This window comes from Salvelinus fontinalis, chromosome 8 (genome assembly GCF_029448725.1).
Source record: "Salvelinus fontinalis isolate EN_2023a chromosome 8, ASM2944872v1, whole genome shotgun sequence".
NCBI classification, from domain to species: domain Eukaryota; kingdom Metazoa; phylum Chordata; class Actinopteri; order Salmoniformes; family Salmonidae; genus Salvelinus; species Salvelinus fontinalis.
Genome location: NC_074672.1, coordinates 12206944 through 12226303, shown reverse-complemented (window position 1 = coordinate 12226303; position 19360 = coordinate 12206944). Strand labels below are relative to the sequence as shown.

The following is a 19360-nucleotide window of genomic DNA, read 5'->3' as shown; positions in this document are numbered from 1 at the left end:
TGAGATGGAAGGGAGTTCCATATACTCATGGCTCTAGATAATACTTGAAGTTTTTTGTCAGTGCTGAGTGTAAGTTGACTATGAAAACAATGTGGAATTTTCAACACATTAATGTTTCTTTATAAAAAATAAGAAATTATGCAGTCAGTCTTTCCTCAACTCTTAGCCAAGAGAGACTGGTATGTATAGTATTAATATTAGCCCTCTGATTACAATGAATAGCAAGACATGCTGCTCTGTTCTGGGCCAGCTGCAGCTTAACTAGGTCTTTCTTTGCAGCACTTGACCACATGACTGGACAATAATCAAGATAAAACAAAACTAGAGCCACCAGTGTGGTGTCAAAAAAGCAGAGCATCTCTTTATTATGGGCAGACATCTCCCCGTCTTTACAACCATTGAATCTATATGTTTTGACCATGGCAGTTTACAATCTAAGGGAACATTAAGAAATTTAGTCTCCTCAACTTGATCAACAGCCACACCATTCATTACCAGCTTTAGCTGAGGTCTAGAGCTTAGAGAATCATTTGTACCAAATACAATGCTCTTAGTTTTAGAGACGTTCAGGACCAGTTTATTACTGGCCATACATTCCGAAACTGACTGCAACTCCTTGTTAAGGGTATCAGTGACTTCATTAGCTGTGGTTGCTGATACGTATATGGTTGTATCGTCTGCATACATGGACACACAGGCTTTGTTTAACGCCAGTGGCAGGTTATTGGTAAAAATAGAAAAGAGTAGAGGGCCTAGAGAGCTGCCCTGCAGTTCACCACACCTCACATGTTTGACATTATAGAGGCTTCCATTAAAGAAAACCCTCTGAGTTATATGAGGTAAATATCTCTGAATCCCCGATATGGCAGAGGTTGAAAAGCAATAAAACATATGTTTTCTCAACAGGTTATGATCAACAATATCAAAGGCTGAACTGAAATCTAACAGTAGTCATTTGTGTCAATGCAGTACATATTGAGTGCCCTTCTCTATAAGTCTGTTGTCAATTTGTTTACAGAGAAATAGCATTGTATTTGGTTAAACCTTCATTTCCATATGTTTACTAAGAGCTGGCAACAAGCTGATTGGTCTGCTGTTAGAACCTGTAAAGGCCGCTTTACCAATCTTGGGTAGCGGAATGACTTTGGCTTTCCTCCAAGCCTGAGGACAAACACCTTCATCTAAACTCAGATTTAAGATATGACAGATACTTTGCCAGTTAAGTAATCATTAAAATAATTGGCAACACCATATGATTCGATAAAAGAGTTGAATTTGTCTTTCTGCCCCTAATTTCATTTAAAGTACTCAAAAGTTTTCGTTCCATCATTCTTGTCTTCATAATACAGTTTCTTCTTCTTTTAGTTGAGTTTATTCACATCATTTCTCAATTTGCAATAAGTCAGCCTGTCAGATGTGCAGCCAGACTTATTAGCCACTCCTTTTTCCCCATCTCTTTCAACCATACAGTTTTTCAATTCCTCATCCATCCATGGAACCTTAACAGTTGTAACATATAGATTCTTAACAGGTGCATGTTAACAGGTGCATCAATAATTGGAAGAAGCAATTTCATAAATTCATCAAGTGCAGCATCTGGATGCTCCTTATTAATCACTTTTTTTTTTACATCATCCACATGAGTCTCAGCGAAATCTTTTGTATGATCTCTTATACACAGTTTTAGGCCCAGCTATTGGAACTTTCCTGGATATAGCCACTATATCGTGATCACTGCATCCAATGGGGACAGATACAGCTTTAGAACACAGTTCTACAGTATTAGTTAATGTGATCGATACATGTGGATGATCTTGTTCCTGTAGTGTTTGTAAACACCCTGGTAGGTTGATTAATAACCTGAACCAGATTACAGGCACTGGTTACAGGAAGAAGCTTCCTCTTGAGCGGACAGCTTGATGAAAACCAGTCAATATTCAGGTCCCCAAGAAAGTAGACCTCTCTGTTTACATCACATACACTATCAAGCATTTCACACACATTATTTAGATACTGACTGTAGCAACACCCCAAAATAATAGTCTTTAGACGAGGCAAATGAACCTGCTACCACAGCACTTCAATAACAATTGGCATGAGATCTTCTCTAAGCATTACAGGGATATGGCTCTGAATATAAACAGCAACACCTCCCCCATAAGCATTCCTGTCTCTTAGATGTTATATCCTTGTATTGCTACTGATGTATCATCAAAGGAATTATCTAAGTGAGTCTCAGAAATGGCTAATATGTGAATGTTATCTGATGTTAGCAAGTTACTGATTTCATGAACCTTATTTCTAAGGGTACATATATTAATATGGGCTATTTCCAGCCCTTTCCTGAGTAGCTTCTCAGAGATAGACATAATATGGAAAAGAACAAACGAATCAAGAGAAAAGAGAAAACAACATTCAGCAGGCCATTAATCAGTTGGTGTCTGTTAGTGTGTGTGTGTGTCCTGCGGAGTTGAAGCTACCAACTCATAGGCTTGGAAACAGTAACAAGGCCTGAAAACTCAGAAAACTGGAAACCAGAATGTTCTTTCAGCGTTCTCATAAAACATGTCTAGACCATTCATATCTTATATTCTGAGAACATGGCATCCCTGTCCTGTATATTTTTGATGGGGCGTTGATGGAAGAAAAAAATGAACCCTCAGACAACTGGATACATGAATGTTGCAGCAATGTCCCATTAAACGTGTCTAGAACATTAATGTTGTATATTCTGAGAACATTATAACCACATTGTAGATAAGTTATTCTTGACATTAAGGGAATGTTCTCCTAACGTTAACTCCAAAATATGCTAAAAAGGTTCTCAGAACGTTTTTGCTAACATAGATGTATTTTTTTATTTATTTAACCTTTATTTAACTAGGCAAGTCAGTTAAGAACACATTCTTGTTTTACAATGACGTCCTACCCCGACCAAACCCGGACGACGCTGGGCCAATTGTGGCCCACCCTATGGGACTCCTGATCATGGCCGGTTGTGATACAGCCCAGAATCAAACCAGGGTCTGTAGTGACGCCTCTAGCACTGCAACACAGTGCCTTAGAACGCTGCGCCACTCAGAAGCAATATATAGAATGTTCCCCTGACTAACGGAGAACTGGACCACTCAAACATTACGGGAACATTATGGGTAACATTACAAAAACGTTCTCTCTCCCTAGAATTGTTAGGTGGGAAGCTGATCTCCATTTGTGCTGGATTACTGACATTCACAAGTGTTCTCACATACTGAATAACCCATATTTCAGTCTGCATGTATGTCTGGTGTTCATTGGGAGGTTTACAACCTTGGCTGATACGTACCCAGACACATTTCTGACTCATTGTGAGTCATTCTGGTGAAATTTCATCTGCTCTGTTCTGATCCTGTGGGCTGTGTGTGTGTGTGTGTAGTTGCCAAGTGTAAATTTAGTGTGTGTCAGAAATGGTGTGGGGCTGAGGTTGGAGCAGTTTGTGTGTGTGTGTGTGTGTGTGTGTGTGTGTGTGTGTGTGTGTGTGTGTGTGTGTGTGTGTGTGTGTGTGTGTGTGTGTGTGTGTGTGTGTGTGTGTGTGTGTGTGTGTGTGTGTGTGTGTGTGTGTGTGTAGTTGCCAAGTGTACGTTTGTGTGTGTCAGAGATGGTGCGGGGCTGAGGTTGAAGCAGTCTGTGTGTGCGGTTGCCAAATGTGTGGTTTGAGAGTGTGCCGAGAGGCCAGCCGGTGGGACAAGGCTCGTGGTTGGGCACTGGGCCCTGGTACTGGGCTGGGGAGGCTGGGGAGAGAGCTGCTCAGACAGTGACTCAGCCTCCTGCCTCCCTCCACCAGGGAGAACAGGCTAGCCCTTTGTACAGGTTGCTGAGGGAGCAGGAGCTGCTTGCCTGGGACACACTCCCTGAGCACCTCTGTAAGACATACATGCAGGCACACATACACACACCGATGGGCTTAATTGGTCAACACACTACTCTCTCAAGGGTCACCACACAAAGACAAAAGAACAACCACAACAAGGAGAGCTCTGCTCTCAGAAAGGGGGGAGCGATATAGAAACAGGGGGAGCTAGAGAGAGAGAGAGAGAGAGAGAGAGAGAGAGAGTAGACATCTTACCTTAGCCATCTGAGCCTGGACTCCACCAGCTTTCAGTGCGGTCACTGCTTTCTGTGCAGCGGACGGACTGTCAAAGTCAACAAAGCCATAGCCTACAGGGACAACGACAGACAAACATACTTTGAGTTGTGACACTGAGAAGTACATACCATGGCAACAGGCCTAGGGCAGGGAGTTTTCTGACTAGGACTATGTGACCTGACCAGGAAAAACGTAAAACTATAGACTATAACTAGGGACCAGGGTTATTCCTTGCCAGGTAACATGATAATGAAAACCATCTGTCCCTAGGCATGAACATAGAGATAGATACAGTATCTAGCTATAGCCATGACACCTCAAATCATGCAGGTCCTGTGCAGGTAAGCATTGAATGGGGCTGAAACAGCAGACAGGTTAAGGATAATATGACAGAACAGAATCTCTCCACTACTGCACTGTGGACAGGTTTAGGATAACGCTACAGAACAGAACCTCTGTAGTGGAGGCAGGTTTAGGAGAATAGTCTATCCTTCTACTGTGGCCCGATGTGGCCAGAACGCTACGCTGCCCACGTTTTGGGTTACATCACGAAAACACCCGCTGAGAATAAACAGACAGAGGCTCTCTGGGATGTTTGCACGTCATGTTTGAGCTGTGCGTGACACACATCTGCGTGTACTGTAGGTGTGAGTGTTTTTGTTTGTGAGTGTGTTTGTGTGTGTGAGTGAGTTTGTGTGGGTGTATGTTTTTAAAATAAAACACCTCTCCTCACCTTTGCATTTGTTGGTGGTCTTGTCCAGGATGGCTTTAGTGGACATAATTTTTCCATACCTGGAAAACACAAAGGTGGATGGATGGTCAGGGTTTCTACAGGCCATTACTAACGTCATATCATATTAGTAAAGTTGGCAGGCTGGAGGTATTATAAAGGCATTGGGGGTCTTACGGTGTGTGAGTTGAACTAATTTGATCTGTGGAGATGCATGTTTTAAGAAGTGAAATGTGGTAGAACCAGGGGGAGTGATTCCCATGAGGATTCCCACATCCTACTCAATCCAACATCACTCCATCATTGTCTATGAGGCTCATCCTAACCCTGTCATTTCAAGGCAGAGCACACTGAAATGGAGTGTTGGTGTAGTGTTGTATTTCCTGAATGGAAATTGTAGATAAGCAATACTACATTACACGCTGTGTAGTACTAAATATAAATATACCAATACAATCTCTGTTTCCTAGCAACCATACATTTCGATCTTACTCATCTTACTCATCTGACTTAATCATCTTCTTTCCAGGAGGAACATATAGGGCCTGTATATGCTGTCTATTAATGCATATTATAGACCTAGTGTAACGTTCGTCTTGTGGTGCATGAACGGACCAAGGCGCAGCGGGTGATGAATACATACTGAATTTATTTACAACAAGACGAAAACACTAACGAACACTAGAACAAACTACAAAACAATAAACGAAGTCAACAGACTTGAAACAAATGAACTTACATATAGACGAAGAACGCACGAACAGGAACAGACTACCTAAATCGAACGAACAAACGAAACAGTCCCATGTGGTATACACTGACACAGGAACAATCACCCACAACCAAACAGTGAGAACAACCTACCTCAATATGGCTCTCAATCAGAGGAAACGTAAAACACCTGACCTCTAATTGAGAACCATACCAGGCAAACCATTAACCCAACATAGAAAACACATAACATAGACTACCCACCCCAACTCACGCCCTGACCAACTAAACACATACCAAACAACAGAAAACAGGTCAGGAACGTGACACCTAGCTTATAACAAATGACCCAATGCATGATTGACAATTATGTTGTTGTAGTTGGAAGTACAGAGATCTCCAGAAGTATTGGGACAGTGAAACATGTTCTTGTGGTTTTGGCTCTGTACTCCAGCACTTTGGATTTAAACTGATACAATACATGATTTGCCATTCATTTCTATAATCTGAAACACAACCAAAACAAACAGCAAATGCATTCAACAAGTTTGTAAAATCACAAGCTTGATCTAATCATTGTGTGCTAGGAATATGGGACCAAATACTAAACTTTGGACTACTTTAATACACATGAGTGAATTTGTCCAAATACTTTTGGTCCCAAAAAACTGGTATGAAGGATCGGGAGACAGGCGCAGGAATGCTTAATAGTTTTTTAAATTATACCCAAATTACGGCCTTCCGTGTAAAGGCACGGAGACGAAGACCAAACAAACACGATACAAAACACAGGGTAGAAACCCAAACAAAAGAGAGAGGAGTACCTCGAATATATAACACAAGCGCACAATGATTAACTCATGGGACGAGACCCGTAATCATCTATGCAATCCACAAGGGCACGAAAGCCCAAAACACACAGCACAGGTACTCACACACCAACGGACATTGTAACAATAATCGACCGGACAATGGTAAACCAAGAACACACTTATACAAGTACTAATCAGTGGGAATAGGGGACAGATGTGCGTGAGGAAAGTTCCGGAGGGATCCGTGACAGGGACTATGTAACAAAGTGGTGTAATTTCTAAACGGTTCACTCGATATGGAAATAACCTCAAATTAAAGCTACAGTCTGCACTTTATTAACCTCATAGTCTTTGTATCATTTCAAATCCAAACTGCTGGAGTACAGAGCCAAAACCAGAAAAAATGTTTCACTGTCCCAATACTTTTGGAGCTCCCTGTATATGTAGAAGTCTTGACTTAATCATCTTTGTTCCAGGAGGAACATATTGGGCTTGTACATTGCCGTCTATTGATATTCTGTACTGTAGACCTAGCTTTACAATCTCCCCTGTTTCTGCACCAACACTGCAGAAGCAGGATATCAGCTCCCTGCATCTCTCTAGGCATGTGTATGTTCTGTAACTTGATCTCACTCTCCTTGCCTAGGCTGTGCTGTTCTGTGCTGTACAAGCAACCCTGCATGGCTGGCTGGCTGGGATCCACAGCAACACTTTCTCTCTCACTCTGCTAGCTAACACAACAACCAGAACAGAGCCTCATCTCTGGGTCCTACTGCCCCTCTATCTCCCTAGCATAGCTCCCCCAGCTTTACAGCAGGGTATGGGCACACACCAAACAAAGGAGTAAGGGCTGCCCTTGAACTTTTTTACTACAGCACATGAACATCACACACTTATTAAGGAGACGGGTGTTGTTTTGAAAATCCTCTCATTGTTTCTCAACCTGCACTGTGCTGTACTAACAGAGACAGACCGGACAGGTGTCCCCTGTTCTTTCTATACACATGTTCCTCCAACTGGCATATACTGGTATTTGGTATCTTCCAAAAAACAGGCTACGAAAAGCTAACAGGAAATTAAGCTATTCTGCATATATTACACTGGTGTCTACAATTCCAAACAACTTTAGAGATTTGAATTAGCTAAAGGACATTCTCCACCACACTGTAAATATGCTCTAAAGCAAACTTGTCCCATTTGACCTCTAATGTAACATTAGTATTTCATGTTACGTTTGCTGATCTATGCAGGATGCCATCCAATACATTATGCTATCAAATACATTATGCTATCAATTACATTATGCTATCAAATACATTATGCCATCAAATACATTATGCCATCAAATACATTATGCTATCAAATACATTATGCTATTAAATACATTTTGCTTTGGCATAACATATCCACTGTTTTCTGGTAACATTATTTGTGGACAGTATTGCTCTGTGTGCAAATGGAAATCACCCCTAGAATAGGCTAACTGCATGGTGGGATCTGGTTGCTCCTAGCTCTCTGCTCTGGGCATTATATCGTATTTGCAGGCCTCCTTAGTTGAGCTATGGATATCCCCATAGAATACTGCATGAGGGAAAGATTGCTACAAGCTCCATCTCTCTCTCTCTCTCTCTCTCACTCTATCTCCTCCTGGGTACTAGCTGTGTACAGTACAGTATTTGCTGGCCTCCTTAATTGTGCAATGGAGAGATGCCCATCTACTAGTGCATTCAGCTGGGAGGTCTGACTCTGTGGCTATATGGTGTGGAGAGAGGGAGGTTGGAGGGGCAGGAGACTCAGCCATGTGTGAGAGCGCAGAGAGCAGAGAGTACAGTGTCTAGCATAGCACCCATAGTCAGCTAGAGCCAGGCCAGAGCCAGCCACACAAAGAGGCTGCGCTGCTGGGGCTAGGAGGCAGAACAACCTCCCATCCATACCCCCCAGGCCTGGGTTCAAACAGTATTTGTTTTCCTTCAAATACTTTGAGAGTTTGATTAAGCATGTCAATTGTGTGCCGGATGGGCAAGGTTGGTATTTATGAAACTCATCCATTGATTCCATTGTACCAGGAAAGCCTAATCAAGCACAGAGTAAGTATTTAAAGGATTTAACATACTATTTTGAACCCAGGTGTGATACCCCCACCAGAGCTCATAGCTCCTCGCCTCACATGGAGCAACTGGCAGTTAGTTAGTTAGTTATATCAAATTCATGTTTCCTGTAGTTTTCACTTCATCATTCAGTTCATGACTTTATTCTTGTTCTTCCCTGTATTGCCAAGCTCTCTATAGTTACGTACACTGAGTGGACAAAACATTAGGAACACATTCCTAATATTGAGTTGCACCCCTTTTGCCCTCAGAACAGCCTTAATTCGTCAGGGTATAGACTCTACAAGGTGTCGAAAGCGTTCCACAGGGATGCTACCCATGTTGACTCCAATGCTTCCTACAGTTGTGTCAAATTGGCTGGATGTCCTTTGGGTGGTGGACCATTCTTGATACACGCAGGAAACTGTTGAGCGTCAACCAGCAGCATTGCCGTTCTTGACACAAACCGGTGCACCTGGCACCTGCTACCATACCGCGTTCAAATGCACATAAATCTTTTGTCTTTCCCATTCACCCTCTGAATGGCACACATACACAATGAATGTCTCAATTTTCTCAAGGCTTATAAGTCCTTATTTAACCATCTCCTCCACCTTCATCTACACTGATTGAAGTGGATTTAACAAGTGACATCAATAAGGGATCATAGCTTCACCTGGATTCATCTGGTCGGTCTATGTCATGGAAAGAGCAGATGTTCCTAATGTTTTGTACACTCAGTGTACAGTAGAGTAGACCTTGCATAGCGCCATCCATTCTTATTGCCTATTTTTAACAAAGCATATTTTCATCTCAATAATGGTATACAAAACCGTACACCTTGTTTAATACCCTCCTCTACTCACAAGCAAATGCAGTGATTTGATCTACTCTGTAACAGCAGAACTACCCACATACCACCTCACACAGAAAACCTTAACTCCCTACATTCCTCCGCCTAATTCCCCCTCTCCCTCCATCCCCCTCTCTCTCCCGCTGTCTCTCTCCATCCCCCTCTTCATGCCACTGGCCTTGTTTGTATTTCCCTTTCCCCTGGGCTCAGGGTTTCCTGTGGGTTTGGGCAGCCTCATGTGAGCCATATCTTCCAGACAGCTGGAAAATAGCAGGCCTCATTCACTCTGCTTCTCTCCTCCCCCCTCCCTCTTGCCTTCTCTCTCGCTTTCTCTCCCTCTGATTCCCTTCCTCTCCCTCTCTACTTCCCACCCTCTCTCTCTCTTCTTCATTCACTTTCTCCCCATTTATCTCTCCTTCCCTCTCCCTTCCCCCTCCTCTTTCTCCTTCCTTCCCTCACCATCTAGCTTTACGTCTCACTCTTTCTACTGTTTCGTTTCTCCTCAGGCTCCAGTATTCAATGAAGAGAAGCCAACTCCTTCATCTTCACCCAACGGGCTTTTTCATTTGGTGTTTCAGTGATGATCGAACAGACACAGACCAAGTGGCTCTGGCATGACAGTTCTGGTTATCACTGCTGTGTGTCTAATGCATATTGGAAATGCTGTAATCGTAGGATTTCTTTGAATGCAGAGATACCAACCGCTCAGACCACTGGAAGCTGAGTGAGCCCATTCCCTGGTGATGGCAAGACCATCATACAGAGAGGAAGCACCAGGGAGAGAGACAGAACGTGCTTAGTAAGCTAGCTGTTGGGAAGTCTGCCCTCCGTTGTGCCTGCCTGAAACGTCCAGTTGATCTGTCCACAGGCCACTGACTGGTGACATACTTGTGAAATGTGCACCCGCTTCTTGCCCTTTTCAGCTCAAGCATTATTTCAGGCACTGTCTATCCCCATTAACACTATTTCCTCAATCACTATTCTCTTCCACCACCGTTCAGTCATTTTACACAGAGCCATAGATTCACTGAGAGGTGTGGTGGCGGAGTGATTTGTTGATGAGTTACTCACGGCTGACACAATTTGACCAGGTCCTGGTCTGTGGTTCCCGGGTGGAGGCCGCGGATGTAGAGGTTAGTTTTGCTCAGCTGCTCTGCGCTGAGGCTGCCGTTACTGCTGGTGGTGGTGTGGTTGGGGCTGGGTAGAGCCATCTGGTGGCTGGAAGACACATACGTCGGCTGGAGCGAGGCAGAGACAGGATATGACATCAGAAACAGGATATGATTACATTGGGCAGTAGCTGGCTAGCATATATGCAATATTTGATTCTGGGTGAGATTAGACAATTGGTGAGGATGTAAGGGCGGTGGTTTGGTAAAACCGATTGGCGTGATGAGTAGGCTAACCTTGCTTGAGACTTTATGCCTATAGGCTTTGGCTCAGCAGGCTAAAATGTGCAGGAAACCCAGTTTTGAACCCCAATATGTCACAGTAAAATGCTACAATCCTCGACAGTCCACAATCCTGAATAGGCACGTCCATTAGATCACATCTGGGCTGTTATCAGTCAACTCTCCAGGCTGTTCATGATCCACCGATTTATATTTAACTAGAGTGTAACCTAATCTACAAAAATCTATTCAGGAAACAATTAGCAGGATAACCAGTTACAGTGGATGGTTAAGCAAAGGGCAACATGTCAATATAGTACCCTACAAATCCGGGGCCAGGGCTGCGAAATCAATAGCAATTTGGTTATTTCACTACACTGCCTCCTAGATAGGATTTCAGTGTACTTAACTGTCTGCTAGATAGGCTTTCAGTGTAAGGCTACCATGGTCTGCTAATGGGGGCAGTAATAACATAAAACATTACCATCATGACCTATAAACACCAGACCATGGATACACTTCTAGACAGAGAACTCTTCACATGAATCACATTTCAGTCGAGTCGGCACTCTGCAGGGCTGCTATAGCCACAACTCAATTTATATCAATACTGAGCTAACACCGCTTTGGAGGGGAAATCAGTTACTGTTTGAACCTATAACAGTCCCCTGTGAATCAATGCTGTCAGTTCGGTCGAAAATGAGAGCATATTAGATACAGGAAAAACTGAAAAGCGACTAGTGTCTCTAAAGTAGCCGAATGAGCTTGATTCCAGCCCTGAGTAGTCTCCTCCCACTCCGCTCCACTCTGCTCCAGCACTGACCTAATGGTGTCCAACTAGATGTTGTTTCCTGCAAGTGTGATTGGTAACCCGCTCCAATGAAACAGTTCCTCTTCTTCTTCTTTCCCCTCCTCCTCCTCCTCCTCCTCTCTCTCTAACAATTTACATCCTTCCCAAACCACTGCTCTACTGATATACCATTCTGTCTGTGTTTCCACAGTTTTGCATTCATCATGGCCTTCACAACACCCAGCAGCACGCAGCCTTGAACCCCTCCATAAGAGTTTTACCACCCCGTCATTAATCACTGTTGTTACTCTCACAGAGCCCATTCATTCACCATACCCATTCTGCACCTCTAATCTGCCTCTTTTCAGCATCAGTAGCAGGGCAGCACATTGTTTGTTTTCCCACAATCACGACCTCTTCCTGTGGCTTGCTCTTGCCTTCACTCCCAGCCTACCAGCCTGCATGGAAACCCCTATCAGAAGGGATGCACCTGCCTGGGTACTGGGATCTGTATGACACAGAATGGAGCTGTATGAAGCCTGGTGGTAGATATAATCTGTATGCTGGATGGGGCCTAGGCCTAGATGAGGCCTGTCTGGATTTGTGTGTTGGATGGATGATGGGGTTGGATAGATGTGGCCTGGGCCTGGCTAAAGGATTGGTATGCTGCTTGATAGAGGATGGAGCCTGGAACTGGTGCTAAATAGAGCTGTGTGCTGCTGGACGAGACCTGTCTGAATCTATGTGATGGATGGATGAATGGGGATGGATGGATGGGGCCTGGGCCATTGAAGCCTATCTAATTGGGGAGATAATTGGGGCGCTTGCTAGCGGAAGGCGCTAATCCCTCTCATGTGCTCTCCAGTCAGAAGGTACTGTCTCATTAAGACTGCTCTGCTCTGCTCGTTCTGAGACAAGGAAGATGGCAGAGAACCAGAGAATGAGATGGATCCACACCCACCAGGCTCCCATCTGCCTGCCTGCCTGTCTGTCTGGTTGCTGTCTGTCTCTGTCTGTCTGCCTGTCTGCCTCCCTGTCTATCTGCTGCCTGCCCGCCTGCCTTTGGCCTGCCTGCCAGCTCCAGGTGTTCTGTTCTACCAAACAGTACAGAAGGGCTCCCATGAAAAAGAGATTGATATCTCAATGGGATTCACCTGGTTGGATAAAGAACAAACAAACACAGTGCAGGATTAATAGCATTGGTATGAATAAATGAATTTGTGGAATTTCCATGATGTATAGGTGCATACACTAGCTGTAACTAGTTACATCCCAACTATACATAGGGGAAGCTAATGTGCTGCAATGTGTGCAGTCAGTGTGTGTAGTTCATATTTCATTTGTTTCTGAACATGCTTATGAATCACAAATCTTGTGTCATTACCATTCGGTAGCTACCGGTAGATTGGTTTTGCAGAATTGTGTGAACAATGTGTGCTCTTATATGCACTCTTGATCACTGCACTGAGTTTGACCCACACTGGCATCTGATGGATGTCCTTCCTGTCCTGTTCCCTACTGTAAACACACAGCCTCCTACATGTTTGTTCACACTGCTTCTTACAGACAGCAGCAGCATTAGAATGTGGAGTTAAATTATTTCTTTGCATTCCCACGCCATTAACAAATGTTTGTGTTAGTTAGTTACCCTCAGAATTGGGGGTAAGACAGAGAGGGTTTCTTTTCTACGGCAGTTTTCACGTTTTCCACATTCCTAAAAGCCTCATTAGTACCGGAACACAGACTAAAGAATGTGTCTCTCAAGACAATGAAGGCTTAAAGGAAAACTCCACCCAAGAACTATCTTTTGGCATTTGTTTCATTAGTCCATTGTTGATATAGTCCCAAAATGTTTTGCATGTCAGCAATCAAGTTTTGAAGATATGTAACTTTCAAAATACAGAAATATGATGCTGCGTTTTGCCTCACATGATGCAGAATGCATCATACCGGCTGTATTTCTCTATTTTGAAAGTTATATATCTTCAAAACTTGATTGCTGACATGTAAAACATTTCACCATTTTTTTTTGCTCCCGAGTGGCGCAGCGGTCTAAGGCACTGCATCTCAGTGCTAGAGGCATCACTACAGACCCTGGTTCGATTCCGGGCTGTATCACAACCGGCCATGATTGGGAGTCCCATAGGGCGGCGCACAATTGCCCCAGCGTCGTCCGGGTTTGGCCGGGGTAGGCCATCATTGTAAATAAGAATTTGTTCGTAACTGACTTGCCTAATTAAATAAAGGTTAAATCAAATAAACACAATAAAAAATCTACAATGGACAAATGAAACAAATATCAAAATATTGTTTTTGGGTGGAGTTTTCCTTTAAATGTGACTGAGTGAGTACTGGGGAAATCCTAGTCTTGTCCCATACTGTTTGTATGTGCTGAAGGCGACACTTCTACCATTGGCAAGCCAAACATCTTAGGCATCGAACATAGAAAGGAGTTGGCTTATAGCACAAGCCGACTGGATGCAGCACCAGGCTAGGAAAACCCTACTTTTAAAATCACATGGTTTACACTTTATTATCAAAATATACAATGCTCTATATGTCGTTATAAGCACGTAGAGCCTTTAGAATTTATTGTAGTACGGGGATATATATAATATCCCATCTGAGTGCAGTCTTTCCATTCTTTACCAGTACACAATAGGACATATTTAAGAGACATTTTAAGTGTGGGTGATAGCTCTGAGCTGTTCCTTCCTCTCTCATTGAACTATAGCACTGTAAATATTAGCCCTGGAGGTTATTGGATGTATGTTTCCACAATGTACAGTGTTACTGTACACAGCACGTGACAGAGTTTTACTCCCACACCTCAGGCCACAGCTGGAACCTCAAAAATATGTTCCTCGATTCCTCACATCCACCCTCCTTGCCTCCTTGCCTCCTTGCCAAATCGTCACAGGGAAGCAAGAAAAGCTTTGGAGGAGCAGATCCAAGGAGAAAAAACCTTGATATCCTACTGAAATGATCCCAGTTCTATTTATACTCAGTTCTCAATAAACACATTTTCAAAATCTGTCAAAATACACATCACACATTGCATGACACTCCATTTCTGTGAAAATAAATACATGTTTTATCTGTCTAAATAAGCAAAGGCCTACCTGCTTGGCACAAGACATTTTCAAAGGCCCGGTAGAAATGATCATGTTTCTGAAAGTACAAGCTTTCTGTATTTGCTGCCTGGTACTGTATTCTGCCACAGTGTGCAAAAAAGGTTTTGGGGGGAAAACACAGCGATGGCATTCTTCTGATGCTTCTACTTCAACCTGCAACCTGCAGAGACGGCAGGTGGGTCTTTATTCTGCCGCTCCACTCTCTGAGTCAATCCAACTCTACACTCAAAAGTACCAAAAACCTAAACCGTTTTTGTTTTAGATATGCAGAAAGACATTGAAGACAGAGGAAATGAAGAAAGAGGAAATGAAGACAGACGAAATGAAGACAGAGGAAATGAAGACAGAGGAAATGAAGACAGACGAAATGAAGACAGAGGAAATGAAGACAGAGGAAATGAAGACAGAGGAAATGAAGACAGAGGAAATGAAGAAAGAGGAAATGAAGACAGAGGAAATTAAGACTGAGGAAATTAAGACAGAGGAAATTAAGACAGAGGAAATTAAGACAGAGGAAATTAAGACAGAGGAAATGGAAGAATAAGTGGTCCACTTTACTCTATACAGAGGAAAGGTCTGGTGGCTCCCTTGTCCACGGGAACTGAACCCCTAACAACCAAAGAAATCAAGGTATGTGAGAGGGAAAAAAGAAGAAAATGGGGGAGGGAAGAGGAGGGGAATGGAGGGGTGCGTAATCGAAAGCAGAAGAAAGAAAGAAAGAAAGCAAAAAAAATCTTAATCCCTCTCTTTCCTCCACCCTTTTTTCCTTGCATAAAAAATACACAGAGCAGAGCTTACCACTTGACCTTGGGTTTACATGTTTTCCCTCAGAGTGACTTTTGAGCTCTCACAATGAGCAAAAAAAGGCATGAGTTTGCAAAAGCAGAGCAGCAGACACCCCTTCTATCCTGACATGAGCACATTGTTTAAAGACAGAGTAGTGCACCCTATTCCCTGTATAGGGAATAGGGTGCCATTTGGGATGCATACAGAATTCCAGGAATTCCAGGCCATTAATCTGAGCAATCTGAAATCCAGCAAACCATGACGCAGGGAAAGGAATAACACAGCCCTGGGAGGTGGGAGCTAGGGTTATGTTTCAGGAAAGTTATACACTACCAATGCGTATTTCAGCAATGTTGCACCAAGTCAACAACAAGATTCACAATGCAGAATAATAAAATATGCTATTGACCCGAAGAAACATGCGTTTTTTCCCATCCATAACGTGAAAGCATCAGGATCAAAACTAGGATCACAAAAAAGTGAATTAAAATGAACTATTTTACAATTAGGCTACATTTGAAAAATTATATGCTTTATCGTTTCTTATTTTCAATTCACGTAATATCTCACCCAATCCAACACTCCATATTCAACTTCATCATCATTATATTTTATTCTGTTTTCTGGATGTTCATTTTAAAATGAAAAAAATCTTATCAACTACCAATAAATATAATTTATCAATACAAACTGTTAAGTTGTATAATAATCAGCATATTGATTTGAACAATTTCAATAGGCTACACTATGTACAGCAGAGCATATTCATATTTTCATATCTATAAATCACTGTTTTATATTGGCCATGTTACCAGCCATCAGATCATATAGGGGTTCACAGCCTGGCCTCATAGACTAGACGTAACATAGTAAATGTGAATCCGGGACATGCAAATTAGTATGATGCATTATGTTTGGTATGGTTACACACATTGGGGTGGATGGATAGGCGTATAACGCAAACATCTAGGAACCCAAAGGTTGTGAGTTCAAATCTCACCACAGACAACTTTAGCATTTGAGCTAATTAGTAACTTTTCAACTACTTACTACTTTTTAGCTACTTTGCAACTACTTAGCATGTTAGCTAACCCGCGAACATCTAGGAACCAAAAAGTTGCGAGTTCAAATCTCATCACAGACAACTTTAGCATTTTAGCTAATTAGCAACTTTTCAACTACTTACTACTTTTTAGCTACTTTGCAACTACTTAGCATGTTAGCTAACCCTTACCCTTAGCCCTTACCCTACCCCTAACCTTAACCCTTTAACCTAACTCCTAAACTTAACCCTAATGCCTAACCCCTAGTCTAGCTAACATTATCCAGCTAGCTAATGTTCGCCACCTAGCCACTATGCTAATATATCATAAGTTTAGCAAATTCATAACATAACATACAAAATTAGTTATGGACAGCCACAAATTAATACATATCATACGAAACATAATATATCATACTAATTCCAGGTGAAAACATTCAGTTTCCTTTCCCTTTCCCTTTAATTGGCTTGTCTCTAATTTACATAAAGAATAATACGAAATACTCTGAGACCAGGTTGGATTTCAAGGGGTGGTGTAAATCTTTACACTAAATAAACTTATTTGGTTAACTTACGTTACGGTCTATTCAAAGAGAGATCTTACTCTCATCACGATGAAAAATGTATTTGACACATCCAACAATTGGTCGTTCAGTTTACAATTGGACATTGGAATAAACCCGAGAACGAGCGCAAAAATGATCTAGGCTATTCGCCGCGCAAGTTTAATCCGTACATTGACTTTCTCTGTGCCAATGACCAGAGCGAGGAAGAGCACTAACGTTCACCCAGACGCGTAGCCTACAATAAATTCATGCATTATACCGGTATTCTATTTTATTATCTATTCCCAATCTTGTTTGGGGCATAGACAAGAGTTAAAAGCTATTTTAAATCGACAAAATAGCCTATAGTTATTTTGTAGCGTAAATGGTCCACTTTCAAGGACACTGCAGCTTAATAGCCAGGCAACCTAACTGCCACAAACGATCCAGAGGAATGAGACCGGCATATAACCTACATATAGCACATTATTCAGATGGAGTAAAATACAGCATCGCTTTACCTTTTTACTAGTTCTGTTTGTATAGCCGTTGTATGGGTTGAATCCTGTCCTCGGCGGCACAGAGAGCAGCATTTTTTCAGCAGCAGCACTATGTCTGGAGCGAAGAGCACAGCCGAGGCAGGCAGTCAGCTGACGTCAGACAGGGAAATTCAGTTTAGAATCTGACTGGGATTGTGATTTGACTAGCGCTCTCCCAGCTCCCAGCCACTGGTAGTGTGTAGCCTTCTATGTGACTTTGCGTTAAAAAGCGCGCTTTTCTGTGTTCCTCTTTCCATGTAGGCTATTTGGTAAACCTGGAAACAGCCAGACAATGAACATGTATGACTTTGGACATGCTACTATTTCGTGTGAAAGTCTGGACACACATTTAACTTTTATTGGCATTTTATAAAGGCTTTTTGTAGCTTGTATAGTCTTCAATAACATTAGCAATGATTAATACACATCATTAATCATATCTAACATTGGGACTAATAGACTAATGTTATAATATTGACCATGGCCCAACCTGATGATATTTTGGCAAAGGTACATGGCATTACACCATCACCATCAGTATAAAGTATGGCAGTGGGTCATGAATGATCTCAAAACCTTGTCATTAATCAGGACACTGATGTCCTGGGATGGCTCATATTATCATGCAATGGCACAAGTGTTTTTATAATCAACTGCAAGTTGCCTGGCAACACAGTCCCTCAACCCTCTGCCTTGACTCCTTGTGTATCTACCCTGATTAGCCCTCAAGTGTGCACAACGTGTGTATGCAAAAGCTTACTCTCAGCCACATAGTAGTATGAATGGGCATAGAATAGTATAGATTAAAATGGAATATCTGTATTGTTCCCATTGGGAACTTTAGTTGTGGCATTCAGATCATTGATACATAACAGCATAATTCATGAATTCACATGACAGACACAACTACTAGTGTTCTTTCTGATAGAAAAATACACAGAACAATGACAGTTTAAACCTCCTGTAAATGCCAGTTGAGGCTAGTCAGCACACAGAAATAAGCTCTCATCTCCTTGATATACAGAATATAAGGCACTTGGGATTTCACCCAGATGTCATCATAGTGTGATCATTTGTTTCCGTCTTGAGCCAGGACCGTGTGACTAAAGTGACTGAAACCAAATTATGAAATGTTATTATTGGCTGGATGCAAGTGGCCTGCATTTAAATCAAAGTGATCCTTTTGAGACTATATTGTTTCATTTTCATGGAGACAGGTAGGCTGTAACAGCTGTAAGTAGGCTACAATGTATGTAGCCTACCGCTATTGTTATTACCATAGACAATATAACAATGATCCATATCTATGGCTATTACAATAAGTTGTACCATATAATTACGGTATAGACAGTTATATCCCTGGAACCTCTTACTGCATTTTTCAACATTTATGATAAGTAAGGAGACAATACAAACAACAAATCAAAATCATTTATTTCCTTTTATAATGAAAATATGTATTTTATGCCATCCTGATTGGCAAGGCCAGTGTTCAGTCTAGCAGGGCCTATGCCCAGCCTGGCCCTACCATGGCTTCGCCTCTGTTGATGTTCAGTCCTGGCAAGAAGGAGTGTGTTTCCCTCTGCTCAAGGACAGTTTGTAGAGTGACTCAGTGAGTATGCGTCAGAGCCAGCATAAAGCCCACAGCCCACGCTGGGATTGAATTTCAAACGCCACTCTATTCCCTTTATAGGACCTATATGTCTCTGGTCAAAACAAGTGTACTGTGTAAAGAATAGGGTTCCATTTGGGAGGCAAGCCTGGGACTTCAGCAGAACTCTCCGCATCACAAGTAACGGGAAAGAAGTACTCAG

General features: G+C 42.3%; 1 protein-coding gene across 1 annotated transcript in view; it reads right to left on the bottom strand.

The window, feature by feature from the left end:
- Positions 1 to 17666, bottom strand: part of LOC129860569 (RNA-binding motif, single-stranded-interacting protein 2-like) — a 36977-nt gene extending 19311 nt beyond the window's left edge. The window contains exons 1-4 of the mRNA XM_055931088.1: positions 17529 to 17666; positions 10391 to 10557; positions 4860 to 4918; positions 4106 to 4197 (exon numbers count right to left, since the gene is read on the bottom strand). Of these exons, the coding sequence (XP_055787063.1) occupies positions 4106 to 4197; positions 4860 to 4918; positions 10391 to 10557; positions 17529 to 17600 (390 nt within the window). The 5' untranslated portion in view covers positions 17601 to 17666. The remainder of the gene's footprint in view (positions 1 to 4105; positions 4198 to 4859; positions 4919 to 10390; positions 10558 to 17528) is intronic.
- Positions 17667 to 19360: the final 1694 nt, after the last annotated feature.